Consider the following 27404-nt stretch of genomic DNA (forward strand, 5'->3'; position numbering starts at 1 on the left):
TGTCCTGCCACACAATGTGTTTGTCTCTAAAAAGAATGAATATAAATGGCTTCTTGATGTAGCTTAGCAGAAGAAAAACAGTTAATTTCTGCATTTGTCTTAAATTATTTTATTCTTATGTATTTTTCTGTCGCGACTTACAGAATGACTATCTTTGTATTTGCAGCTTGAAAACTATTTTTCTAGTCTCAAAAATCCAAAACTCAGGGTAAGTTTCAGATATTTTTTGTACAAAATTCAAAATAATGGGGCAGCCAATCTGAGGACCTTAGTCACTTGTTAAATGTATGGAATTGATAGCAAATTGAGTTTTCTTGATACATAAGGAACATGTGCATGGAGCTAATTGAAGCAAAGCATCATATGCCATCAAGCACTAATACAATAATGTTTAAGAGCTTTATAATAGGTAATTAACGGGCCAACCTCATGGTGTTTTTCCCTTGCCTTGGAGACCTTTAAAGAGCTATTTGTTCATTGAAGAACTGAAGTTTAAGAGGGAAAGGGTAATTTGAATCTGTCCCAGTGTTCAACTGCATGAAAATGAAGCTGAAGTGCACTCTGAGCTTCAACTTTTGGGACTTGCTATTTGAGATGTGAAATGCGTTGTCAGTTGCTGCAGTCTGTACTATCACGTGTGGAATTAAAATGCCAGAGGATTTTTAAGACTGGGCTTTATCCATGTGAAATAACTGGTGCTGGTATTCTAAGTAATGGAAAGAAGCAAGGACATGCAATTCAAAACTTTAGGAGAAGATTAGTCTTAAAACTGACCAGCGGTACCTTAAATACAGAATGGCATCCGTGTACTTTTGAACTACCCTGCTTTAAATGGTGAAGCTGTTTAAGTCTGCCATTCATGCAATCTGGTTGATAAATTTCTCAAACTGAAGAGGTGTTGGAGTTGTCCGAATTTTTGTGTAAGTTTAACCTCACGTGGAAGGTACAAGATGGGCTTTTAGTGAGCTGTTTGAAATATCCTGGCCTTAGTGGCTAGTAGAAAATTAAGCTTCAAAATTGCTTTTATGCTGTATTCCATGGACTTGGTTAAAGTTGAATTAGATGATGATTAATGGCTTTGCCATTAAAAAACTTATATGACTTGGAAAGTGATACATGAAATATTGGGGGTATAGGTAAAGATATTGTAATATTTAAAATTTGTGTTATTAAAAAAAACCTTGAAACACTAGTGTATGATCTTGGGGGTAGACTTGGGAGGTGGGGCAGAATAAGGGAAGATGTTTGGGCTTAATATCCTTTCCTTTGTGGCCACATGTTTGAAACCCATTATAGTAGGTAATGCAATGCAAAAGGATGACTTGCACTTAACTTCCTTTTCCGACTGACTGTAGCCTGGAGCAGGGTGAGTGTTTTTCCCCAGCTGGTAACAAAGTTGTTTTTCTTTATTTTTTTTTTTTTAAATTTGGCTTTGTATGATATGAATACTTACACCTAGCTCTCTTAGAAGACTAAGTCAGGAAATGCAGGGATCTGTATTAGTGCAAAATATAAGAACAAATTTTTAAATTGTGTAAAATATTTGTTCAGGAGGAACAAGAGGCAGCTAGACGTCGTCAACAACGAGAAAATAAGAGCAACACAACTACTCCAACGAAGGTTCAAGAAAATAAGGTGACTGTCCAGCATTTTTTGTAGAGTAAATACGTTTTCTCTTGAGCTTTAAATGAATTCATAATCTGTCAGGAAAAGCCTGATTCTGTGGGAAGACTGTTTGTTGCGAGTATATAAACTGGTATTGCTGTTGCTGTGGACAAAAATATGATTGAGTGACACTTGGGAATTGCACCAATAATTCTGGAAAAAAAGTATTGCAAGATGAACAGAAGAGTTGGTTGACCACCCTCGCATTGGCTTGCAGAGCTTTCCCTGAGTCATAAACCCTTGAATGGAATTCAGAGTGTGCTGAGTCTCTTGCAAAGACTTCCTTTCTCCTTCAGTTGCATGGCACTATTAGAGATGCAGCAACTGCTCATGCACAAAAACATAAAGTGTTGAATGTACTTTGACTTTTTAATTAAATTTAGTTGAAGAATATAGTCAATAGAGAAGGTATAATCAGCTTTTCTTAGACAACAGACCTCTTTCTCCGTAATGAGTAGGTCCAGAAGGGAATTAGCACAACTTGGGTGCTGGGGACAGCTCTAATCCCAAGCCAGTCTATTTCATTGTCAAGTTATTTAACCACAATGCATTGGTTTACTTTAATAACTTTGTTTAATAGTTTTATAAGTGCACGCTTAAAGTAAAGGCTGCATATGTAGGTAGAAAAGACTAAAGTGCTTTTGGCTTTTAAAAAATCTCTTAGGATTCTGGTGCTGAAGAAGAAAAAGCTGGGGCAAATTCTGTTAAAAAGCCATCTCCCTCGAAAGCACGGAAGAAAAAGCTAAGTAAAAAAGGAAGGAAAATGGCAGGCAGGAAACGAGGACGTCCCAAGAAAATGAACACTGCAAATACAGAGCGCAAGACTAAGAAGAACCAAACTGCACTAGAACTTCTGCATGCTCAAACTGTTTCACAGACATCTTCATCCTCTCCTCAGGGTGAGTTCAAAGCAGGCGTTAGGAGAAGCCCTTCCCTGCCATGTGAGTACAGATAAGGATCTGAGGCTCTGAATGAAAGCAGGGAGGTCATTCTTGCTTTAGTGCTGGGTTTAGTTTGGTTTTGTGCCATAACTTCTTCCTTACCACCAAAGCAAAATGCTCCTGGAGGGGGGTGGTGTGCCTCTGTGAGGTGATGGTGATTGAAACTGTCTGTAGCTATTTGACCAGGAGCTGGAGCTGTGCTGTGGTTGACAGCTTGTCTTTGTTTGTCTTTGTGGCTCCTCTTCTAAAGATAAGCTGTAGATGCCCGTCCAAACATTTTAAGTAACATGCCTTTGAATAATAAAGCCTTCTGTGCCCTTGCCAGAAACAATGAAAGGTTATCTTTTTGTCTCTCTTCAGATGCATACAAGTCACCTCATAGTCCGTATTACCAACTACCTCCTAAAGTGCAACGGCATTCATCTAACCAGCTACTGGTGACACCTACCCCCCCTGCACTACAAAAGCTGCTAGGTATGGCTGTAATATTGTCACAGTGTTCGTGATGGGGATTTTTCCTTTGACATTTCTAAGCATATGCTAAATTGAATGGCTGTTAATAGACAGCCACTGTGGAAAGCTGCATATTGGGGGCCAACTTGCTGCTGAAGTTGATGTCTTGGTCTGTGTTTTTGATGTTATTTAGCTCTCATTTGGCACAAATGGGAAGAAATGGATTTAGCAGGAATCCAAAATAACTTTAAATGGAAATGGCTAGTCCAGAAATAACTTCATTTTAAATGAAACCATTCTTTTATTCTTAAGCGATACAGTCTTGGACAACAACACTCCATTTTCCCTGTGAAACTTACAGCAAAGTCAAACAGTAATGAGATTGTCAGAGTGGTTTTTTTTTTTTGGGGGGGGGGGGGGTCACAAAGGTGATTTAAAGAAAACCTTGGGTGTTGTTCCCCCTTGATCCTTTCTACTGTAATATTTCCTTCTGTTGCACAGGCCTAAGGCATTTGTGATGTCCTTAACTTCTGCTCTCTTCCTGCACTGTGTTGTGGTTGTGAGTGACTTATTGTAGAGAAAGAGAGAAAAGGAGTGAGTTGGGTGTTTCCTGGGGAGCGGTGAGGGGAATTACACTTGTCTGGAGGAAACTTTGCTGCAACAGTCTGTATAATGTCTGTTGCATGTTCTGGTTGCCTGTGATTGCAGCAGACCAGACTTAGTCATGTGGTTGGCTTCATGATGAAAGGACCCCAGGAGGGCTGGGGAGAAAGAAGGTGTTGCATAATAGGAGTAAAAGGAGTGTGAGGGTGAGGAGCAAGTAATCCCTGGAGAGAGAATGAATGTGGGCATGAGCTTGTCATCTCTGTGGGGGCAGGAGGAATACAGCAAGCCCCGTCTAAGGATGCTGGGAGAATGAGTGCTGTGAGCTCAGTGCCCCTTTCGGCTGTTACAGCTAGTCTTGTATTGCTTTTACTGACAGTGCATTAAAAACTGTTCAACTCCTCTTTCATTGTGCAAGCGCAGCATTAGCACCCGTCATCTTCCTCATTTTAGAATGCAGCGTCATGACTTTCACTGGATTACCTATTAAAGATAGCTAATGGATCCAAGAGTTCGGCTTGCACCAGAAGACTTTTTCAGCATGCTTTAAATTGATCCTTAATGGCTTGGTTTGCCTGAGAATCCAAACAAAAAGGAAGTGAGAGCAAGGGTGGGAGGTCAAGGGAGCAAGCAGTCTTTTGGAGCATTGCACTTTCTCTCACTTGAAATATATCATCTCCTTGTTTCTTTTGCAGACTCTTTTAAGATCCAGTACATGCAGTTCATGGCATACATGAAAACTCCTCAGTATAAAGCAAGTCTGCAACAGTTACTGGAGCAGGAAAAGGTAGGTGTCTTTTGTCGTTTCTAAACAAAATTGCCAGCCAACCAGATACCTTAGTTGTGGGGGGAAAAAAGGTGGAGGTTGGAATTGTGTGCACTTGAACACCGGTACTGCACCAGGCCAATTATAGAGACTCTACCAAAGTAATAATTAGACTGAATGATTGTATGTGGGGATTTTATTGCTAACTTGGTCAGTCTTGACATGCTTGAATTTCCTATCTGCAGACTGGGAAAATGTACCATCTCTCTTCCCTATGGTGCCCCCCAACCTGAGAGGGCTCACTTCAGTGTTTCTGTTTCTTCTATTTTGACGTGAAGCTGTGTGCATAAATGCAGGAAGCTGGTGTCTTGAACCCTCTCCTTTTCTCCTACTTGGGATTGGCAGCTGCTTTTCTTTTCTAAATGTCTCATGGGTCACAGGAGAAAGAGGTGGTGGTCAACTTTTCCAGCAGTATGCACTGCCTGAATACTCCTGCCCTCCCCTTAGATGAGCTTTCCTGCGTAGATGCATCCTGTGATTTGCCAGTAGAACTGCCCCGAGATAATTAAATTGTGCTTAATCTAGCTGAAGGTTGTAGCAGCTCTGTGTAAGGGCTGCTTTAAAAAAAAAAAAAAGGGGGGGGGGGGGAGGGCAGATGAGGGGGAGAAGAACCACAAACTAATTCTCTGAAGTTAAATTTTCTTGTTTTTGACAGCTTTGTCTTTTCCCACTGTAGGAAAGCCTAAAACAAAATCTGAATACTCTAGCATCAAGATGGTTCATTAGACTTGCAACAGATTGAAGTATGGGATTAAAAAATCTGTTGTATAAATGACTTAAGGGTGCTTCAGTCCATTTATCAGTGTTGATAGTCTTAATACACTAAGATTACATGGGTGGACAAAGTGTAAATTTACAAAAATGTGAGTTGAAGTACACGGAAAGGCAAAGGAAATACTGCAGCTGTGAAGTGTGTGGTGTTTTTCTTTGCTGTGGAGCCATCTCTCCAGCAGAGGGAGGAGATTTACTGCTTAAACACCTTTTCTTCTTGTATTGCCTTACCTCAGTTTTAATTGCTTTATAAATTAGTCCCAATGAAAGAGACTATGCTTGCTACTTATGTGGAGGAACATTTCCCCATAGAGCTCAACTATAACCTTTAATATCTGGTCAATTCCTGCTTTTGGTAGCTCCCATGGAAGATTTCCTTGCCTGTGAGGGCTTTCTGAAAGTGCCAGCATAAAGCTGATTTATTTTGTGGGATTTCCCGTAACGGGAACTCTTTTTTCAGATGAGAGAGCTTAACTTGTGCTACCTCATTCGTTACTAAGAATGGGCTGATGCTGGTGTGCTGTTCATGCAGCCTTTTTTTCTTATGGTTGTTCCCATTTGTTTTCATAGTCAAACAGCACTTTGAAATTCCTTTTTTTTTTTTTTTCCCTGAAATAACATTTTTTACTACTGTGTTTGTTGTCAGAAAAGTCGGCATAAATTTGATGTAGCTTCTTGCACAGAAAGTAGAATGAAGAACGATGGTGCACAAATATTGTGCTGTATGCTGGAAGCATAATTTGAGTGTGGAAAAGCAATCACCTCATAGTGGTGTCTGACAGCTGTTTCATACCTTGACATTGAAATGAGAAATTCAGTGTGAAAAGATTTTTTTTTAATGGAGTGTTATACTGAGCAAGGCTAGTTAAACTGCACAAAAGCAGAAGCAGAACTCTTCTGGATGAGGTGCTGTTGTATATGCTATTTAATAACTCCCTCTAATGTGAGGTGTTTTTTAAGTACAATAAAAACGTTTAGATAATACAGTTTTAAAATAAACAAGATGCTGTGAGCTGCTAGTTCACTTGGAGTACCCTTAGATGGAGCTGTCAGCTCTTCCACTGCTTGTAAAGGATGAATGAAATGGCTGATGTTGAAAGCATAAACCACTTCTTCAGCATCAACTGTGACAGGCAGTTTAGCTTTGCAGTGACTCAACTGTTTTCCCAAGTCATTGGCGTGAATAGCAATATGAGCTGTGTGGCAGGGCCACTGTGTTTTTCACATGTACTGGACCTGCCAGCACTGCAGCTTCACTTCATTAACGGACTGCTTGGAAGATCAAGGCATTTATTTTGCTCTTGTTCTCAACTTTTTCTGGGGTGACAGCTCAGTTTCTTCATGGTTCCTGTTTGATTTCAGCAGAAAAAGTTGGAGAAAAGTGTCATCTCCAGAACTTTTTATTCTCCCTTCACTCATCTTCCAGTTTGGAACTGAAAAAAATGATAGTCCAGTTCTTGCACTTTGCTGCCTGCATGGTGCGTGACCATGAAACGAGTAAGCAAGTATCTAGTTAAGGAATGTAATGGGCAGGAAATGTTCTGCCATTGGAAGGGCTGGGTGGCCTGCCGAAGTAATTTTGGCATTGGAAGAAGTACAAGTGGCTTGGCTTATTTATGACTTTCCTCCCACGTCCCTCACAGTGTATTTTCATTTACTGAGTGCCTTCCATGAGACATGGGTATTGTGTAAGAAAATTCTCAGTCGGGGCTCTGGAGATTCAGGTTCTGTTCCCATTTTAGTAACAGGTATCATACAGATAATCTTTTCCAGTTCCATTTCTGCTCTGTAGGATGTAATTATTACTACTTCTTTACAATGTACTAGGAGGATAAAAATGAATTTAAGACTGTCCAGATTATATCTTACCATATAGCAAAAGAAACTACCCAAAATCTCTTTTCAACCTACTGAGCTTCACCAAAGTGTTCAATACTAATAAAAACAGTGTCATAGAAGTCTGAGAGCTGGATTTTTTCATAGGTTTCTACTCTGAGCTCAGTCACACCCAACTTGCTGTACAAACTAGATGTAAACATCTTAACAAGAGGGATTGTGCTGCAGTTGATGCTAAATATATATTGTCTCTTCCCCCTTCCAGGAGAAGAATGCACAGCTACTGGGGACAGCACAGCAGTTATTCACCCACTGCCAGGCACAGAAAGAGGAAATTAAACGTCTTTTTCAACAGAAACTTGATGAGGTAGCTACCCTGGTCTGCTGGAAGTGTGTGCTTGTTCGTCATCTGCAAGCAAATGCTTTTGATTAAAAATGAGCATGTCTAGAGTAGTCTCAAAGTAGTCTCCTTTTTGCAGTAGATCATGTTAAATCACACAGAATCTTTCAATATTTGATTAGGTTTTATTTTCATTGTTGAAATTGTTGTGTGATACTGTATCCAAGAGAAGGGGGTGACAGATCACAGCACTGTGGTATTTTATTAAAGGATACACCCACAGCTAGTTGAACAAACTCTGCGTTACAAATACAAGTTTGGACTCATAGAAGGAAACATGGTAGCTCTACAGTTGTTCTGGCTGGCAAGAGCAACTTCTGTATCTCTTAGTGATGATGAAGTGCTTTGGAGAATGTCGGGGGGCTTTCTGGAAGCTGCAGAAGTTCTGCAGTCTTTCTTTTGAATGTGACAGTTGTCTGGAATTAGTGTGTCAAGACCTTACTGAATGATCTCTTTCCCTTTTACCCTCCATGTTGTAGTTGGGAGTTAAGGCGCTGACATACAATGACCTGATTCAGGCTCAGAAGGAAATCTCTGCTCACAATCAGCAACTGAAAGAACAGACGAAACAGCTGGAGAAGGATAACAGCGAACTCAGGAACCAGAGCTTACAGCTGGTGCGTACAATGCTTGTATTTGAGTAGCATAGTGATGCTCCCATCCGTGTAAGGAGGACAGATCATGAGCTGAGGGCTGCCCCCGTCTCTAGGTATCTTAATGAATAATAATAATTAAAAAAAAAAAAAAACAAAAAAACAACACTCCAGCTGCTATAGCTTCTCTGAAACTGAGAAGAATTTCTGGAAAAGAATGCAGGTGGTACTTCTTGGAAACCTTTTTTTAATCATAACCAGATGCTGAGGTAGCAGTTTGCTGGCCTCATCTGTGTCCCTTAAACAGCTGCACAGCTGTATGTGGGCTTGTCACTTTATCTGGATCTCTGGCAAAAAAAAGTGTGTACAGCACTTGCTTTGTAGTACCCATAACTTCTGTTTTTAATCTCAGTAACTCAAACTGTAAAGTTAGGCAAGGGAATGGAAGTTGTTAGTGAGGCTGGGTGCTAACAGTATATTAAGAAGGAACCAGGCCACCTCCTCCCCCATTAGACAGGGACTACAGGATCCTTTTGTGGTGGTATTTTGCTTAAGCTGAGAGGATAAGAAGTTGCTTGCAGATATCCAGATGAAAGGTGCATGCCTTTCACTGTGTACCTTGAGTGGTGTGAAAAGTTGAAAGTTGTCTTTTGATCTGTTTATCTCATGTCTTTGCAGCTTAAAGCACGCTGTGAAGAACTTAAGCTGGATTGGTCAACATTGTCACTGGAGAACTTGCTGAAAGAGAAGCAGGCGCTGAAGAATCAGATTTCTGAGAAACAAAAGCACTGTTTGGAACTGCAGGTACAGAGCAAGAAACAACTTTAGAGTCACCAACACAAGGTAGCTCCTGGACAAGGGGCCATTTCAGAGTACTTGACTAAATAGGATACTAAGGGATAAGCTAGGTGTTTTTTTTTTTTTTCTGGAGATCAATCTGTTTGTTGGGGGAGGGGAGTGTCTGTTAGTAAGCTTGAAGAATATGAACGTAGATGACTTTTAAGGAAAGCATATTCTATGACTTGATTCCCTGGTAATGCTGTGGAAGAAGGAATCATGATTTATCATTACACATTATTTAAAAAGCATGACTGGCTTTAAAAAAAAAAAGTCTTGCTCGTTAACATAATATGTGGCTTCATGGTAATGTCGCCTTTGTGCTCTGAAGTCTCAGTTCAGGAATCAGATCCCACAGAATGACACCACAATGAAAAAGAAATGAAACTTCTGTGACTGAAGAACTTTTCCTTCCTTGTGAAGTTAGTTCTAAAGCTAATCCAGCCTTTTTACTGGATGCCTAGGCAGGGATTGACCTTTTCCATCAATGACTGACAATATTGAGTCACTCCGTATTCTGTATAGACATTGAGGATATTTTACATTTGATTCCAAAATGAAAAAGGTGTTTTCTAAGCATGTGAGCCATTCCTCTTGCCTTCACGTTGTGGTCTCAGACTTGTAATAGCACGTTGAAATTTGTTCCTCAAATTGTGGGTCACTTGTTTTTTATTCCCAGAAATGGGGTCAGTTGTTCTGATAAGCATATCGAGGCAAAACTCCATAATGTAATAGAATTGTTAAGTGTGGTCTTTAATCATTGTCCTCCTCTTCATTTAAAGATCAGCATTGTGGAACTTGAGAAAAGTCAAAGACAGCAGGAGCTAATGCAGCTGAAATCATACACGCCGTCTGATGAGTCATTGTCAGTACAGCTACGCAATAAAAACCATTTGAGCCGTGATCCTGAGGCTGATCACAACAGGTTCCAACTGGAGCTTGAATGCTCTAAATTTCCTATGCCCCCCATCAATGGCATGAGCCCTGAACTGTCTATGAATGGCCATGCTACTCCCTATGAAATCCATAACACTTTTAGCAGGCCGTCCTCGAAGCAGAACACCCCTCAGTACACGACTTCTCACCTGGACCAAGAAATAGTACCTTGTACCCCAAACCACAGCAGCAGACAGAAAGCAGACAAGATGACGAGCTTGTCCTTACCTGATTATACCAGGTTTTCCCCAGCTAAAATAGCACTAAGGAGACACTTGAATCAAGACCATGCAGTCAACGGAAAAGCAACAACTAATGAGATACAGAGGTGAGCATGATCATTTCCTAGGTTGTGAATGGATGGGTTTGTTTATTTTAATAAGTGTTTTATTTGTATTGTGGAAAAATGTTTTTAAAAGTTGAGTTTTAAGTACTTAAAAGTTTTGTCTCAGCAAAACCTGCAGTGCTAGCTGATCAGGTAAATAAAGTGGTATGGTATCTGGAGTTTGGTATGGGAATTCCTGGCAAAACAAAAGTATTTAGATTTGTATTCTAATGATCCTACATCTCTGTTCACAGAGCTGACCACGTCAAAGAGAATGGCCTTACGTATCCAAGCCCTGGTATTTCAAATGGCATAAAGCTGAGTCCTCAGGAAACTCGGCCCTCTTCCCCAGCGGCCTTACCAATTGCAGGCGAGAAGGTAAAAGATTTGCTTTTGCTTGAATTCAGACTTTACACCTTGTAGAACAAAAAGTTGGCCAGACTAGGAGAAGCAGATGTGCTTGGTCAACTTGGCATGGAAAATAATATAAATTACAGTAGGTGTGGTGCAATAAAATAGAGGAACTGGTTAGAGAAAGAGAGAATAGGGTGCTCGTGAAAGGCATGCTTACCTTTGAGTCACTGGTTTGCATGTGAACTGTGCCAGTAATGCAGTAGGACTTCTTTTTGACCTGGTGTGAGTGTACTTTGACTTGAAAACTAAACTTCTTTTGTATTAAAAAAAAAAAAAAAAAAAAAATTGTCCACATTGGTTCTGCCATGAATCCTATTGGTGCTCATTTCAGAGCAAGCAGGTGCCCTCCCACAGGAGGTTACCATGGAAAAATTTCTGGCTACTCCATCTTCTGTGTACAGAGGACCTCAAGATACAAACTCTGTTAGATGAGTGTTTTTCACAGAGCTGTAACAAAGACACTAGGAAATGAGCTCACCTCAGATATCTTTTTTCTTATGCTTAGGGGCAGTAGGAGCTTTAATTTATGTATTTCTGTGCCGTTGGATGTTGCTGTCCCAGTAGACTGATGTTGGTAACAAAGCTGCTCCATGCATGCCCTGTTTTTGCTATATAGTTGTCACTCTGAATCATGTAATTCTCAACATGAGGAAAAAAAAAAAAGACAAAATCTAAATGAGCAAGTTACCGTTAGTTTAGGATGTCTTTTCAGTAATAGTTTGCAGTTGAGAACATTACTTTCTCTTTTGCATTTACAGGGTTTAAGAGAGAGAACCTCTGTGAGTAATGGAGAAACTATCACCAGCCTACCTATCAGTATTCCTCTCAGCACAGTGCAGCCCAATAAACTCCCTGTTAGTATCCCTCTGGCCAGCGTAGTCCTACCTAGCCGTGTTGAGAAGGTGGTGAGTAAGGGATCATCAACACTTTCCATGCCTAACTAAAATCACATTGAGCAGTAATGGGGTGCTGTACACCAGAATCCATAGTGGGCTGCTAACCTTGAATGTCTAGTGCTTCGGGGGAGGCTGCTGTTGGGATGCATCCTCTTGTGTCTTAGTTGTGCTCTAGATTTTTGCTCCTGTGTCTGTGGTGGTGTTTCAGCCAGGAAGGAAAATAAAGTGCATGCCTCTAGAGGTCATAGGCTGAATGTTTGGCTTGGTGGAAAAGGTGCAGCATCTGAGAGTTTATGGCGCTGGGAGCCAAGGATCCCATATGTCAACTTGTTCTTAGCCCTTGTCTTGTTGCATTACACTGGGAACCAAATTCTGCCTCAGCTTGGTCATTGATAAATTGTTGATCTTTGTGTGCTAACTGTGTGGGATGAACCTGAACAGTACCTTTATGTTGTAATTGCTACTGTGAGAGTGACTGCTCTGTAGCTGACTTCTCAGGTATTCAGTAGAGAACCTTTGGGGCTATCTCTCTGAAATCCTGATAAGCTCATTCTACTTTCAGTGGCAGAGAAGTTTCAAAATGACTGGTCTGGTTTCTCACAAACGTTTGTCATTGTTTATTCAGCCTATCATTTCACAAACGTTGTGCCTGCTTTCAGGAAAACACCACCCTCAGACATTGTACCAAAGAACATAGTCTAATGTGTTTCATGTTCAGTTTGGGGTAGTTTGGAGCTTTGTGTGTATAGGCTTGGGGACGTGATACAAACATTTGTTTTCTTTCTGCCTGTAAACAGTGGGCTGAGGCATTTGCTCTCTGATCACAGTGCAGTTGTGCATCTAAACCTTCTGGAACAATGAGTCTGTTCTCTAACTGGATGGTATCAGGCGTGTGCTAGATAACTATCACAGTGTAATCACTACTCAGTTTTGTCCCCTATGCTGATCTGTGTTTTTTTTTTTTTGAAAACGAGATAAATCTAAGACATTTAGGAAGTAGAACCTCTAATCTCTAATCTACTAATGCGTGTGATTTTTATTTTTTTTGTTCTAACTAGTGACTTTTGAGTATACTTCTTGTACTAATATGCCTCTTTCTGTCCCCACAGAGAAGCACACCTAGCCCAGTTCATCAGAACAGAGACTCATCAACACTTGAAAAGCAAATTGGTGCTAGTTCTCATAATGGTGTAAGCAGTGCTGCTGGAAACAAGCCACTGGCTTTGGCTACCTCAGGTAACGGCCTCATCTATGTGAAGGTGTGCTGTCTCATCTTGACAGCGTCCACAAATGCATGTGTCTGAGTTTTTTCTGAGCGCTTCTCAGGTCATTCAGAAGAGTAGAGTGCTACGTAAATGTGTGTTTTGTAATGAGAGCAAAGAATCAGAGGTGGTGATGTTCTGAGACTGTCAAAACTGTGCCTACAGCCTGGATACATTTTAGTACAGAGTATTAGTTTGACGTGTTTTTATCTGAACTGCAGCACCTTGCAGTTTAAGTAAGTAGTTGGTTTTGTAAACTCTCCTAAGTGGATTAAGATCTCTACAGTGTTGCAAACCAGCAAAGTGCTTACCATACTATGAACTGACCTGGCTTTAAAAATTTTATTTTGAAGGATGGTGGAGTTTTGTTTCGTTTTGTTTTTAATAGCAGAATTAATTTCTTTAAGCAAGTCACAATGGTGTCTTATGAGCATTTGTAAAGGCACAAGTATCTGGGTAGGAAGAAATGTCAATAAGGGAGAGAATAGGGGTACCTTTAAGTACAGACATTGCTTCTGAACTCATTCATCTGTTGAAATTGTGGCTTTTAGCTGTTCAGAATATGGGAATGTTGTGGACTGGGAAAAGTAGGTTCTGGTATACAGAAGCTGTTCTACAGCTGATCCCTCATCAGAGTGCATTTGTTCTTAATGTTTGTCACCTTGAGGGGCTTCTGTTGTTTCTAGCATCTGTTTTGCAAAGAAGGGCTTGGCTGCAATTTTCTATAAAACAAAAGAAATGTTTAAAAATAATAATTTTTTAAAAAAGTAAAATAGTACTGTATTCCCTTCCACCCCTTTCATTTAGGCAGCCCGGAGGCAAGGCCTTACGAGAGCACTAAACCCATTTATGATATGCCATGACAAATACTTAATTCCCTTTCCAAGCTTCTTCCCACGTGGCATTCTTCTGCCACAATTTCTTTGAAGATCCCCTGTCGCTTCCTAAGCCACAGCCTTTTCTCTAATTTTGAGTAGGAGATGGGCTGTATAGATGACAGTCCCTTCTTTTTTTTGAAGAAGAAATGGACTGAAATTGCTGATCTTATTTCCTTGATGATAGGAAGGAGTTGAGAGTAGAGGAGCCCTGATTTCAGAAGGTGTAGAAATTCAAAAGAAACTTTGACATGAGTTCCGTTTAAACACCATATAACACATGAATTTTCCTGAATTGGGAAAAAGAGTAGTGAAAATAATTAACATCTAACTGGAACCATCAGCACACAGAGCCATCTCAACTGCACAATGTAAAAAGCAGCTGCGCAGTTTCCCATGTAGTACACGGCTGCTGGCTGATCGAACATGGGTAGAGCTGAATCTACTCCCAGCCATCCCAGAAATCTAGCACTGTGAACTATCACTCAGCAGAAGCAATGATGTATACTTTCCCTTTCAACAGGTTTTTCTTACTCTTCTGGCTCCGTGGCAGTCAATGGAAATCTTACAAACAGCCCAGCCCATCTTAACCATAGTGTTGATCAGGCAGCTCTGGACGACTCTGGGAGTCTGTTTAACTCAGTAGGGTCTCGGAGTTCCACTCCACAACATCCTTTGCTAATGATGCAGTCAAGGAACTCTGGGCAAAACTCCCCTGCTCACCAGCACTCAACAAGCCCCAGGTTAAATGGCACCTCCCAGAGCCTGGTAGGGGTATTGCAATATGCAGATGCTCAGAAGATGTTTGCCGAAGGAACAAAGGGGGATCTTCAGTCTGATGCAGCGTTTTCAGATCCTGAGAACGAGGCCAAGAGAAGAATCATCTTTACAATCTCTCCTAATACAGGACATGTAAAACAATCCCCTTCCAACAAGCACAGTCCTCTGCCCGCGAGCGCTCGGCTGGACTGCGGCCAAGCACACGCGCAGGATGGGAAGAAGCGAGGCCGGCGGAAGAGATCCTCTACTGGGAATCTCAGCGGGAACTCCGGGGTCTCCCCTAAACGTAAATCCTTACCCACTATGTCTGGACTCTTTACTCAACCATCAGGTTCACCGCTGAATATCAACTCCATGGTAAGGGCAAAAGAGAAGGGCCTGGGAAATCTCTTTGAATTAGAAATAAGCTTCCACTGCTTTATTATTTGGCATACCCTCAGGTTGTCACAGTGCTAGTAGCTAAAATTGGAGTGTAGACCCTTTGTGGAAATGGCCCATCTGGGAGACAAGAGAATTGCTGAAAGCTGGTGAACTGTTTTAGAATAGGTAGAACATCTCAGAGTTCTTTCTGTCAGAGCATTAAAAAATAAAAATAATTTATTCTCTTACGACAAAGTTTGTTTTCTCAATGAAGTTGATTTTTTTTAGTCTGTAGATTAAATATTTTGAATATAGTTTAAGCTAAGATTGACTAAATAGTTTGAGTGCCAGAAGCGTATGGCATTCTCACATTAATAAACCAGCTATACAAGTTGTGTTCATGTGATCCTGCCGTGGTAGTTTGAAAAGAAATGTGATTGTCCCATGTCTTCATTTCTGTGTTAAAACATAAAATCAAATAATGAGAGTATTTTTCCAAGTTACATTAAAGCTTTCATCCAGGGCGCTCTAGTGCAAGATGCTGGAGTATAACAATGGCAGTGCTAAACAAGCAGCTGTTGGCCTATCCTAAAGCTGAGCAAGTTAAGCCTGCTCTTGATATCCTTAACAAGATGCCTTGTTTCTAAAGGGATACTCTCATCCATAACTGCTTTCTTTCCTTCTTGCCCAGGTCAATAACATTAACCAGCCTTTAGAAATAACAGCCATTTCCTCTCCTGAAAACTCCCTGAAGAACTCTCCTGTTCCTTACCAGGACAATGACCAGCCCCCGGTATTGAAAAAGGAAAAGCCCCTCATTCAGACCAACGGCGTTCATTACTCTCCCCTAACATCAGATGAAGAGCAGGGATCTGAAGATGAGCACAATAGCACCAGGTGAATATGCAGGCACCGGTTTCAGGATGAGATTTCTTGGGAAGCCAATAAAGGTGCAATAAACAGGAGAGGTGTGTTAAGCTGTCTTTGTTCCCTTTGCTTGGAGACTGATTCCATTATGCCAAGCCTCTTGTGAGACTGAAATTGTGAATAGGGAAGGTTTTTTGGCAGCAGTACTTGAATGTGGGAATCTATTCTTCTTGCTGTGTTTGCAAGGCTGACAGAGTCTGGCCTCTGAAAGAGTTATTGTAGAAACTTTCTTTTTACTGTGTTGCTTGCAGGAGTATTGAGGCCAAGTGTGTAATTTTAAACTAAGAATCCATCTCCCTCTCGCTCCCAGTTTCAGTTTGATTCAAAATTTTTCGCTTCCTACCCCAAACTGATAAGGCGTTACTCTGAAAATGGAGTACTCGCCATTCTTTGCTGACCTGTGAGGTACAATAATTTTGTTCTTGCTCGAGGTGCTGGAAAAACAACCACTATAGAAATGGGAGCAACAGCCAACATCTTGTTGTGAAGGAGCAATAATGAAGTTCTCTGAACATGCACTAATTTTGGCAAAGAGCACAAATTCTGTAATAGCTTCTAGTTAGTTCTTGGTGGATTATTCTAGTGCTTTTAAGTTCCTTTAGTAACATGCAGTTTTCTAGGTGACTTGGCTTTATATACTTTAGTCCACTGTTAAGAAATGAACCTGAGGGAGATATTTAAGGGTAAATGTGCAACAAAAATTGCAGTGAGTGCTATAACCTTTTTATTTTCCCCACTAGAATTGAGAGGAAAATTGCAACAATATCATTGGAAAGCAAATCTCCACAGAAGACTGTTGAAAATGGTAAGTGTATGGAATGTTAATTAGTTGTTTTAATGGTTGGGCTTGGGAATGGGTGTCTGCCGCTGACTGACATTGTTATCAATAGCAGGCCTTTCTGTGCTGTTGAGTAGAGTGCAGTTCTGCCAGGGCTTTGCATCGTAGTAATTAAGACAGGTGGCTGATAATTACAGATCTTGGGTCAGTCTTTTTTGGTCGTCGTAGGTCAGGGAAGATTTGACCAGTTTTTCCACTAAGTCAGGGTTTGGGGAGGGATCTGTAGTGCAAAGGCGGAGGAAGGAGTAGATCAGCATTCTCAAACTTTTTCAGAGCATTAAGCTAAATTTGAAGGATTTTTAGGTGATTTGTCAAGTATTTCTGCCTTTGGATCAGAAAGAAAATTAAAGACTGATAAAAAATATGGGTGTTGAAGGAAAAAAAAAAAAAAACCTGTTCTTACTGAGCAGATTCAGTGAAAGCTGCTTTTTGATATTTTAAACCTTTCTTTCTAGGTGGCAGCTTACCTGGGAGGAAACAAGCACAAACCAACGAGAACATGAACAGCAGTAAATGGAAATCTACTTTTTCACCAATATCTGACATCAACCTAACCAAAACTACAGACAGTCCCTTGCAGTCGGTTTCATCCCTGAGCCAGAATTCGTTGTTTGCCTTCAGGCCGTCCTCTGAGGACAGCCTCGCCATTGATGCCAAGATCACAGCACATGCGAGGAAAAGCATTGCCATGCCCTCGTCTGGGGCAGACGGGCTCAGCCCTAGTACAAACTCCACCAATGGATTCACATACAATGGTGGACTGTCAACTGACATTGGTTTACACAGCTTTATCGATGGTGCTTCTCTTCCGCACAAGGCTTCAGATGTGACGACTTCCAACTGCTCCCTGGGTTTTCAGTCGCAGCGAAGCAAAGATGTGGGGATATTGGAAACAAATCCGTTTTTGAACAAGAGGCAACTTGAAGGCCTCAGTGGCACGAAAGGAGAAGACTTAAATCGGTCAGGGGCCAAAAGCAAAGAGATAAGCGAAATAAGCATTCGTACTGGGGGTTCTTCAGAAAAAAACTCTTTGCAGCATAACGGAAAGGTCAGCAAAGGAAGGGACCGAGATGTGGAGTTTAAAAACGGCCACAACCTTTTCATTTCTGCTGCTGTTTCGTCTGGTGGCCTTCTGAATGGTAAAAGCCTTTCTACTGCTGTTTCTTCAGCAGGCAACCCAGCATCTTCTGTGCAGACGCACCATCCTTTCCTAAACACTTTGACCACTGGATCACAGTTTCCCCTTGGCCCCATGGCCTTGCAAGCAAACCTCAACTCGGTGACAAATTCCTCAGTATTGCAGTCCTTATTTAATTCGATGCCAGCTGCTGCCAGTCTGGTCCACGTGTCATCAGCTGCAACCAGACTGACTAATTCTCACACTATGGGGAACTTCTCTCCTGGGGTTACAGGTGGAACAGTTGGAGGTAGGCAGAACTCTTTCTCTGGTATAAGACAGGGCCTAAAGGAAAGTCTGACACTGCCTCTCCAGGGGTGAGACCCTTTCACTTCTGCAGGATGTGGAGCAAATCTCTCCCACATAACCCATCTCTCTTCTCTCCCGGAAATGCTAGGATGAGTTCATTTCCCCACAGTGAAATCCTATGAGCTTTGTCTACTAGATGATCTTGTTGTATCACCTTAATGAAAGAATACACCCAGACTTTGTGATTTCATAATGTATGCTTGTTCAGATGTTGCTGTGTTGGAACCAACTTAGGGTCCACCTGCAGGTAAAAGATTTAACTTGTTGTGTTACCAAGCTAAGGATCTATAACTTGTCAACTTGAGTAAAGGTTGTGATTAGGCCTTGAATGGATTTAGTATGATCCAGGAAGAGCAAAACATCACTGTCTCTTCAGAGGAAACGGTGTTGGGAATTGCGTAGCATTCTGGCTCTTGAACGGACACGAAGAGCATTTCTTTGCCTGGAAGGGCAATGCCATATGCAGCTTGCGCTTCTGGGATTCTGCACAGGCTTGGCTTCTGTGGTCCAAACTGGAGACAAGCTGGCAGGACTAGAAGATAGTCTGAACCTGCCATTACTAAATGTCAAAGGCAGTTTTTCTTACCTGTCCATAATCATTCAGGCACCATGTCGGGAAATCCTAACTCTCACATCTCTCAGCATGTAGATTTGCTGGAAATGCAATCTCCCCTCTGCTGCCCTGTAAGTGGGAAAGCAGGAGGGTGGGGAGGGAAGAGCAGCAGTTTGAGTCTACAGATAAACAACTCTAGAGACCACGTAATCTCATCAAAAGTCTGCCTGTGTGATATAGAACTGACAGTTCTTGGGTCTGACTGTTTGTCCTCGTGGCATTTAGAGGTTGGCAGTAGGAAAGGTAAGTGAAACCTTTTGTACCTCCTGGCCTGCACCATTATCTCTCATTGCTTGCTGCCTTCTCATGCTGCATATTTTTGTATGGGGCCATAACTACTATAATTTTGCTTTTTTTTGGTTTTTGTTTCTCTTGTCACTTGCGACTGTACAAAGCCCATCTGTTGAAGCTGAGTTTTTCTCTCCTGTTTGCAGGTATTTTTAACCATGCGGTGCCTTCTGCCTCCTCTCCTCATCAATTTGGAGCCAGTTTCAGCAGCAGTGCTGTCTCTAGCAGCACAGTGCTAAGCTTAAACCCTCTGCAGGCTGTTGCCAGCACGTCATCCTCATCCTTCCCACCCCCCTCCTCTAATTTAGTAACATCTAGTGAGAATAGATCTGCTCAGCACCTCAACAGAGCGCCAGTGCAATCTGTTTTCCATTCCCCCCCACCCCCTCCTAATGTTTCCTTGCCCCCACCTCCTCCATTACTTGCTTCTAACCCTGAGCCTGCGCTTCTGCAGAACCTGCCATCTCTCCCACCTGGCGATGCTTTTTTGCCATCCTCTTCTGCTGCTTCTGTCCAATCTGCTAATGCTTCTTTGTCTATTAAGCTAGCCTCTCTCCAGCACAAAACCTCCCGCCCCTCCTTTACAGTCCATCACCCGCCTCTGCCCCGCTTGGCGCTGGCACAGTCCGCGCCCATGATCACGCAGTCCAACGCAGCTGGCACGTCTGCTATGTGGGTTACACTTGGCATGCAGTCTCCTTATGCTTCGCACCTTTCTGGGGTTAAGCCACGATAAAGAGCTTGCTTAGCTAACAGTTCTTATTTTGTAAGGTAAGGCTAGAGGGAAAAACAAACAAACAAAAAAAAACAATCAGGAGTTTTGTGCAAGATGCTGAATGATGTTTCTTCCTTTTCAGAGACAGGGTGGGGATGGGCTCCGTGAAACAAACCTCTAAAATGTAGGAAGTAATTAATGTGATGTCAGAGGGTGAAGAGTCTCAATGCTCTCTGTTCTGGGAGTCAGGATTTCTCGACAAGGAGTGCTCACGGTGGTAACTCTGGTCTGTCTCATCTGATGTTAGGATTATGTTCAGGTTGGGATCACTTCTTGAAAATGTTTACTTCTAAAGATCAGTTGTCAGGAGGAAGTTCTATTTTTAAGTAAGGTTTTTATACAGTTATTGGCAGTGGTTGTTGCCGACTTTGATTCCCCCTTTTCCTCTTCTTGCCTTCCAACACAGACTGTTGCTTCTTCTACAAGTCCGTGTTCACATAGTGTTAGGATGCGTGCTGCTGCTGCTTTGTGACTCTGGCAACGTGGTGGTCTTGTTTTCATTGTCAGTCAATAACAGCTGCTCTCAGTCATAAAGTTAAAAAAATCTCCAGGTTACAAGCTGCAGCTTTGTCTTGGAGTGCAAATGCACTGGTCTTGCACTGCAATGTGCCACCTGCATCACTGGAAAACACAATCACAGGTAGCAAAGCGTTATAATCTGAATTAGAATAAACCAAGAAGGCCTTGTTATCCGCACACTGCAGCGTTATTGGACTTGACTGCTAGGGCTAAAAGTAACAGTCTCCATCAGATGCTGTATTTATGCTCATGTGGCAATCACTTACTTTCTGTGTAGATGTGAATGAGACGATAGGGAATATGCAGGGTTCACTGCAGTCCATGCTTCATAAGGGCTGGGGCTGCAAAAGAGAGGAGGGTTTCTGGAGACTGTGCGTTTTTACTGAAGCAGTATTTAAATGCCTTTAGAGCAACTCCAGAATAAAGTGTACCACCACAGAGTTGGGTACTGTTGTTATGAAAATACTCTGTGGCATCATGATGTAACAAGCTCGTGACCGCAAAGTTAAATCAGTATGTTAGGGCCCAGAGCTCGCTCCATGCTTTTCTTGTAGGTCTTTGATGTTGTTGCTGTTCACTGATACCAAAGCTACGTAAAATCTATGGTTGGATACTCTTTGCTGCTTATAAAACATATGCCTCAATTACAATATACCTGAGAGATTCTTTTGACTGTGCATTGTTTATAGTGTCTTCATCATGTAATTGCTTCACAGACATGAATTTAGTCTCATTAGGCTTTTGTGAGGCAGGTAAGTATCTCCTCCGTCCTTCTATATGATGAGTGAGGGCGAGGAGGAGTTCAGTGATGTCCCTGTGTGCCTGCAGGGTGACAGGATGATGGGGTCACAGGGTGGGCTTGGAAGACCCTGGTTAGAAACAAGCTCGGGACCAAGGCTAAGGAGGATTAGGTGCCGGGCTTTGTACACCTGAATGACTTGGGAGAGCGGTGTGGAAGTCTGCTGAAGCAGATGCCTTACCTGGAGTGGTGGTCATGCTGGGTTGGACTCCATGCCATCGTATGTGGTGGGTCCTGCCACAGCAAGTCTCCTAGCAAAATAGGCAAGGCACAAAAGTGAAGTTCAGTGCAAGGCAGCTGGATGTCTAAAGCTGGACTGTGGAGCAAAGGGGCAGAAGTAATGCTCCTAGGAGATGGTTTGTGAGACAAATGTATCATAGTTGGGGTCCTGCTCCGTGTGAAATATTTGAGCATTTTCATTGACCTTAATCTGAACATGTGTGCTCAAAGTCCTTCCAGAACTGAGGCTGAAATCTGGAACGGGACTAAAATAATCTGCTTTGTTTCTCCTAACATTTCTCCCCCAAGGTAGTAACAAATGCAAAGCGGATTAGTGTGTTCTAAAAAAGGTGAAGTCCTGAGTGGGAGAACAAACGCTTTTTTTCCTCACTTGTTGAGGTCAGTCACACAAGGACAGAGTTCAACATGGTTGAATGTTGGAAGCCTGTCTGTCTGGTTGTGGTTGGGTCAAGACAAGAACTGTGCCTTCTTCACTGGCTTACGAGGTCTTGGAGCAGTGTAGAAATGATTGACGCATCTAACTGTAGATTTTGTCACTTATTTAGATGAGTCTCTTCCTCTCCTCCTGTTGTGCAGGTAACTAGGATTTCTACCTCAACCCAATGTGACCTATGCAAGGACAACGTGGACCAACTTCACTCGGCTTCCACTGAAAGGTGCTCACCTGGCCTGTGCAGGGGTTTCTACTCTCTTACTACTGGACAAAACAAAAACCTAAAAAGACCTAAACAACAGAGAAAATATTTACTGTGAATCTGAGTAAAAAAGAAAAAAGGAAGAAAAAAAAGGCAAAATAAATGCCTAAGGCTCCAGTTTATATTGTTGATAGTTTAGGTAAAGTATTTATCTTTTTTTAAAGCAAAAACAGTTTTGATTTATTTTATTCCACCTAGAGTCATAAATACAATTTAGGATTAAATTCTCTAAATAATTAAGGACTGGCACACCAGCAGAGATGTAAAGAGCCTCCTCTCGGTGCTATTTCATCCGTCAGAACTGTGCCTCTAGTTTGAATCCTTGGTGCTGAATTTGGAGGGTTGACCAATGCCAAACCCAGTTCTCAGAAAGGTCTGCATTTTATTTATTCAACTTACTCTGTTCATATACCAAAATCCACTTGGTTTACAGCAGTGTGAGCTACAGAGAAACGGCAGTCTTTGATCTGGTGTTTTGCTCTAATGTGAACTGAGCCAGGCGCTCTGTTAACTGGGTGGTTTTTAATTGTGTTCATTACAAACGAGAACTCACTACTCCCCTCTGGAGTGGCAGCTAGATCACCTGGGACAGCCCAGGTGAGCTCAGCCAAGGCAGGCACAGTTTGAACAGAAGAAATTCAAGTCCTGCCCCATTCAAACTACTTCACTGGGCCATTTGCAGTTGCTGGTGGCACTCAAGTCACTGTGAATTTTGGTAGCTAGTCTGGTAACTTGTTTTGGGATGTCATTGGCATATGAACAGGGTGCATAATCACTGGTATTGGTCAGGCCCTTTTTAATAACATTGGGAAGACTGAACATAGTGCTTCTGTACTGGTGCAGGTAGCAGATTATCTCAGCTTGTTTTTGTTCCAAGTACAATGTATTTTGTTAGTAGAGTTTTGATACTTGATTCAGAAATGGCTTAGATGTGTACATTTACTGACTAAGTGCATTTTGCTTTTGTATATCTTTGCTTTAAGTAGATCTAAATGGTAGTTCACAAAAACACCACAATCTAGCTTACCATGCTGCCACGCTATCAAACTGGTGCATTTAATTGTATTGTGACTTGGTGTTCTATGTACAGAAAGTGCCGCTCTGAGCAGCGGCTGTATTTTATAGAGATGTGATGAAAATTTATAAATTTCATATACTTTATTTCATTTATTTTTAGACTGTACAGTGCACAGTGAACTTGTAAAAACTTATTTATTCAAGTGCACAAAATGAGGAGAAATACAATCCATTATATAGACATCACCCCGGTCTGTAGTTCAGACTGGACCAAGCACCAATAAAGGAAACTACAGTAACAGAAGGGGAATTGCAACAGCAAAATGACTAGAAGAAAAATACGTTTAGGCATTGGGAAACACCTGCCCAGGTGCTCTGGGGGCAGCATTGATCGCTCTGCCTGAAAGGCATTTGCTACCCTTAAATCCCTTCTAGGTCCCTGGTGCTCCTTAATGAGTCTCCAGCCTCCAGCAACTGGGCATTTGTCTTAGACTTGAGCCTGCCTCAGCAGGCAGCTGATGGAGGGTCCCGGGGTCACAAAAAGCTGGGCTGGGTGCATTGCCTTCCAACTTATGCCTCTGCATGTGAAGGAGGTGAGGTAGCTCGGTCCTTGCATGCTCTCCTGCTGTCTGATCTATGAATGCCGTGCTGGCCATGCTCAAGGGAGCAGTGGGAAGAGGTGATAGAGCAGCTCCTGCCCTCTGCAAATTTCAGTTAGACCCTTTTCTCTGTACCTCATCCCTGGCAATCTTAGTAGAGATTTAGTTCAAGCGTGGTTCTTTTGTTGTTTCTTATGTGTGTCTTCCCTAGGCAGCCTTTGTGCACAGAAACTATTGAGCTGATTTTGTTGCCTTACTCATTGGAAAGGGAAGGGGTCGGTAGCCCTGGAAATGAGGGGCGTTTTGGAACTGTTTTCTGCTTCGCATGTGGAAGAGGACTTGACAGTGGTGCGCCCTGCTGTGTTATTAGCTGCAAGATGAGAACCTGGAAAAGGGCAAGAAAGCTCAGAGGGTGATGGCTGAGAAACATCCAGTAGCTTCTAGTAGAAGCTGTATAGAGTTAATGTCCTGGAATCCAGGAAGACAGTGTAACCCAGATGTTTTGCAGCTGGGAGTTTGGCAGCTTTAGCTTCATCCAGATCCTTGGCTAATTGAAAGCTGCAAAGCTGCCTTAGCATCCTCCCGGCAAATAGCAAGGTGCTCCGGTCTTGGAAGGTGGGTTGTGCATGAGCAATTGCTGGAGGGGCAGTAGCCTTAATTACCCCTCCTCCATTTTTATCCCAGATGTGAGAGATGAGGAAATAGAAGAAGAAGCTTTAAACCCATCTGCTTTTTGTCAGATCCTTTTCCAAAAATGGACCAACCCAGTGTTCCTTAGACCTCTTATCCCTCCCCACTTTCATCTCAATCCAGCGAAGACATCCAGCAAGAGAACTCATTCTGTACAGGGAGGCTTCACATCAGTTCAGAGATGCCTGCTTGGAGGAGGAGCTGGCTCATGGTGGTCTGCCCACCCGGTGTGCTTTCTAACCCTGGACAGCTGCTTGGTGCACGCATCGCCCAGCTGGCTCCTGACACTCTCCTGCAGCTGAAGGGGGTTGGCCAGGTGCTTGCTGTAGGAATGATGTGCTTTGCATTCACAGTGTTTCAGAAATTAGTGCCTGGGAGCAAACAGAGCAAAGGCTAAGAACAGAGTTTGTCATCCGCTCTCCTGTGCATGTTGGGGAAAAGCGAAATCCCCCTTTCCATCAGTGTTGCTCCCCACAGTGGGTTGCCCTTTGGTCTGTGTTAGATGTGCTGGGTGCTCTGGCTCTAGATGGCCCGCTGTGCTCTGTGGCAGGGCTTGTTCGCAAGCACTCGTTGGAAATCATCAGCATGAGCCTGCTCACTCCCATCACCTGGGAAGGATGAAACCAGAGGGGCACAGCCCACCCTGGACAGACCCAGGCACAAAGGCTGGATGGCCAAGCATCTGCTGCAGCCTCCAGGGGCCTGTGGAGGCCAGGCCTTCTTCTGCCTCGGGTTCGTCTTGGTGCTGGTGTACTCCATGACCTGACACTTCCATCTCAGCAGCCTGTGCTGCAGGAGCTCAGAGCTGCCCTGGCTTTGCCAGCATCTTCCACCCGCACCTGGTGCTGCTGGCACTGTCACCTCACCATGCGCTGCATGGTTGTAGTGAGTTTTCCTCGTGTCCCAGTCTGGTCTAAGTCTTCATCATAATCCTTGCTAGGGTGTGCTTCCAGGAGAGTGTTGGATAAGCTACAGTGTGTTTGGAGAAGTGCGAGACAATGGAGGTTTTGGGCTGATGCCTTAATGCTGCTTTATTTGGGAGAAGTCACTGAGGTTGCTATGGGATTTGTCTTCTCCACTCCCTGATCTCTTGCTGCTTGGCCATAACCTTGAGCAAGTTCAAATTGTTTGTCTTCTGTCTGCAAAATGGGGAGAGCATTTACCTGCTTGCAGGACTGCTGGAGAAATAGCTCTTTGAGATGTTGGGATCTGATCCATATGGCTACGAGAATGAGACCCTTGTGACCCTGATGTGTGAGTGCTGTGTCAGAGACGTGAAACCTGTTTTCAATAATTGGATATACTTCTGAGTCATCAAAGCCAAGCAGCCAGTTCCAGAAAGGAATTCCTTCTGTGTTACCACTTCCTGCCCAGGTCCAGCCGTTTTTATGGCTGTCACAAATGTTCCTTCTCCTCCACACTGCTGCTGCCAGTGAGGGACTCAATCAGGAAGTCAAAATACATCTTGTGGCACATAATGTTGCCAAAAAAAAAAAAAAAAGAAAAAGAAATATCCTGATCTTTGTGCTGAGTGAAATATGTGCCCCACTGCTAAATGTCAGGCTTGGAGAACAACCCTCACGTGTTCTTCCTACAGTGATTTGTTACCTCTGGCTCCTGCTTGCTGGTTCCAGCCCACTGAGACCCACCGTGCTGTGAGGCTGGGGGGGCTCCAAGAGCATTAAACCTAAACTCAAGTCTTCGCTGCACATTTAGTCACTGAGCAACAATTCTTCCATTAGCCAGGGGTGTGTGAGGCACCTGCTGTCAGATTTCTCAGCTTTTCCTGTAGCTGAGGGAAAAGGTGGGAAAACATTGGATGTGGAGCCTTGGGTTGCTGGAACCAAGCTTGTGGGCAGGATCACGGGGGAGTTGAGCTGTCCCTGCATCGCCTCTTGTTTGGGTGCAGACAGGGCCATTCCCGTTAGCAGGGTGTGGATCGGTCTGGTCAAACTGATGGGATTTAGCTCCTCTTAGTTCAGGTTGCAAATGCAGTGGGAGAGAGGTGAAGGGAAACGTGCTTTTAGGGGAAGCTGCCAACACCAGGGAGCACATCGTGTCCTAGATGCTCATTACACTCGGAGGCAGACGTTAGAGCAGTGTCTCCAGCTGGTTTCTTTGATAGCAGGAACTCAGGGCTCCTTGGCCAGACAAACTCAGAAATCTCTTGTGCTTCCATCTTGTATCCTTCTTCCTAGTGGCCAGAGCTGTCTTGTCTTGTAGCATGCAGTTTGTGCTCACCACTGTTGGCTGCGCTTGGATGAGCTCTGAGCATGGGCTCGGCCTGGGTCCTGCCTGTGGCTGGAGGGGGGCAGGCGTGGTGGGGAGGAAGGCAAGTGTGTGAGGTCTGCAATCGCAGCTCCGGGTGCTGAAGTGCTGCGGGCAGCTTGTGGTGCCTGCTTGTGAGGGTCTCAGTGAGGCGCTGCTGTGAATTGGGAGGTTGCAGACCCCCAGGACTTGTCACTGCTTGGCCCGAACGTCACCCAACTCGAAGTATTGAGTAGCTTTTCTTCTTTGTTATTATTCCCTAATCAAGCTTGAGCAAGTGACTTTCATTTGAAATCTGCTGCACAGATGGCGTTCAGGCTCTTCCCTTGCATCTCTGGCTCAAATGCTTCAAACCGGAGCGTTGTTTTGGGGCTGCGTGGGGTGGCTGCATGGCTGTGCCTGTGCTCAGCCCCTGCCTGCGTTTGCCCTGCTGGGGGGCAAGCTTCTCCTTCAGGGGGATGTTTGCTGCTGTAACTGCAGACATCTGACCAGAGGCCTCTGGGGTGGTTGCTTTGCTGCAGAAAGCAAATAGGAGGGGAGCGAGCTGGGTGTGAGCCAGATCTGCCTCACCAGCTGTTAACTGCAGTGCTGATAAAAACCAGAAGCAGCAGGGTTGCACCAACGTTTGTGAGATGCTGCTGTGCTCAACGGTGGCTTTGCTCCTGGTGGGGATCAGGGCCCGTCTCGTCCCAACCTTTCCTAGCACCCTTCCTGCAGAGGAACCTGGGATCTGGGCATCCCCCGTTGGGGAGGTCTTGTACTCCAGAGTAACGAGGCCATGGCAGGGCCATGGGGCTGCCTCTGGGGGCCTGAGTGGTTTGATTCTTCTGGGATTGTGTATTTAGAAGGCAGCATCTGCTCCCCAACACGTTATATT

General features: G+C 43.3%; 1 protein-coding gene across 7 annotated transcripts in view; it reads left to right on the forward strand.

Moving 5' to 3' along the window:
- The window catches only part of DOT1L (DOT1 like histone lysine methyltransferase), a 66600-nt gene extending 44591 nt beyond the window's left edge, over positions 1-22009 (forward strand). The window contains exons 12-29 of one of the 7 annotated variants that reach the window (XM_032203503.1): positions 167-208; positions 1552-1635; positions 2330-2564; positions 2967-3080; positions 4358-4449; positions 7361-7462; positions 7975-8112; positions 8767-8892; positions 9708-10189; positions 10441-10564; positions 11359-11505; positions 12606-12732; positions 14157-14770; positions 15465-15670; positions 16441-16505; positions 16994-17965; positions 19072-19696; positions 21835-22009. In XM_032203503.1, coding sequence (XP_032059394.1) covers positions 167-208; positions 1552-1635; positions 2330-2564; positions 2967-3080; positions 4358-4449; positions 7361-7462; positions 7975-8112; positions 8767-8892; positions 9708-10189; positions 10441-10564; positions 11359-11505; positions 12606-12732; positions 14157-14770; positions 15465-15670; positions 16441-16505; positions 16994-17965; positions 19072-19661 — 4260 coding nt within the window. In that variant the 3' untranslated portion in view covers positions 19662-19696; positions 21835-22009. Of the gene's footprint in view, positions 1-166; positions 209-1551; positions 1636-2329; positions 2565-2966; positions 3081-4357; positions 4450-7360; positions 7463-7974; positions 8113-8766; positions 8893-9707; positions 10190-10440; positions 10565-11358; positions 11506-12605; positions 12733-14156; positions 14771-15464; positions 15671-16440; positions 16506-16993; positions 18881-19071 lie in introns of all 7 variants that reach the window. The other 6 variants (XR_004254208.1, XR_004254209.1, XM_032203502.1 and 3 more) reach the window with 6 other exon arrangements.
- The last annotated feature ends 5395 nt before the right edge of the window (positions 22010-27404 follow it).

This window comes from Aythya fuligula, chromosome 26, assembly GCF_009819795.1.
Source record: "Aythya fuligula isolate bAytFul2 chromosome 26, bAytFul2.pri, whole genome shotgun sequence".
Taxonomy (NCBI): Eukaryota; Metazoa; Chordata; class Aves; order Anseriformes; family Anatidae; genus Aythya; species Aythya fuligula.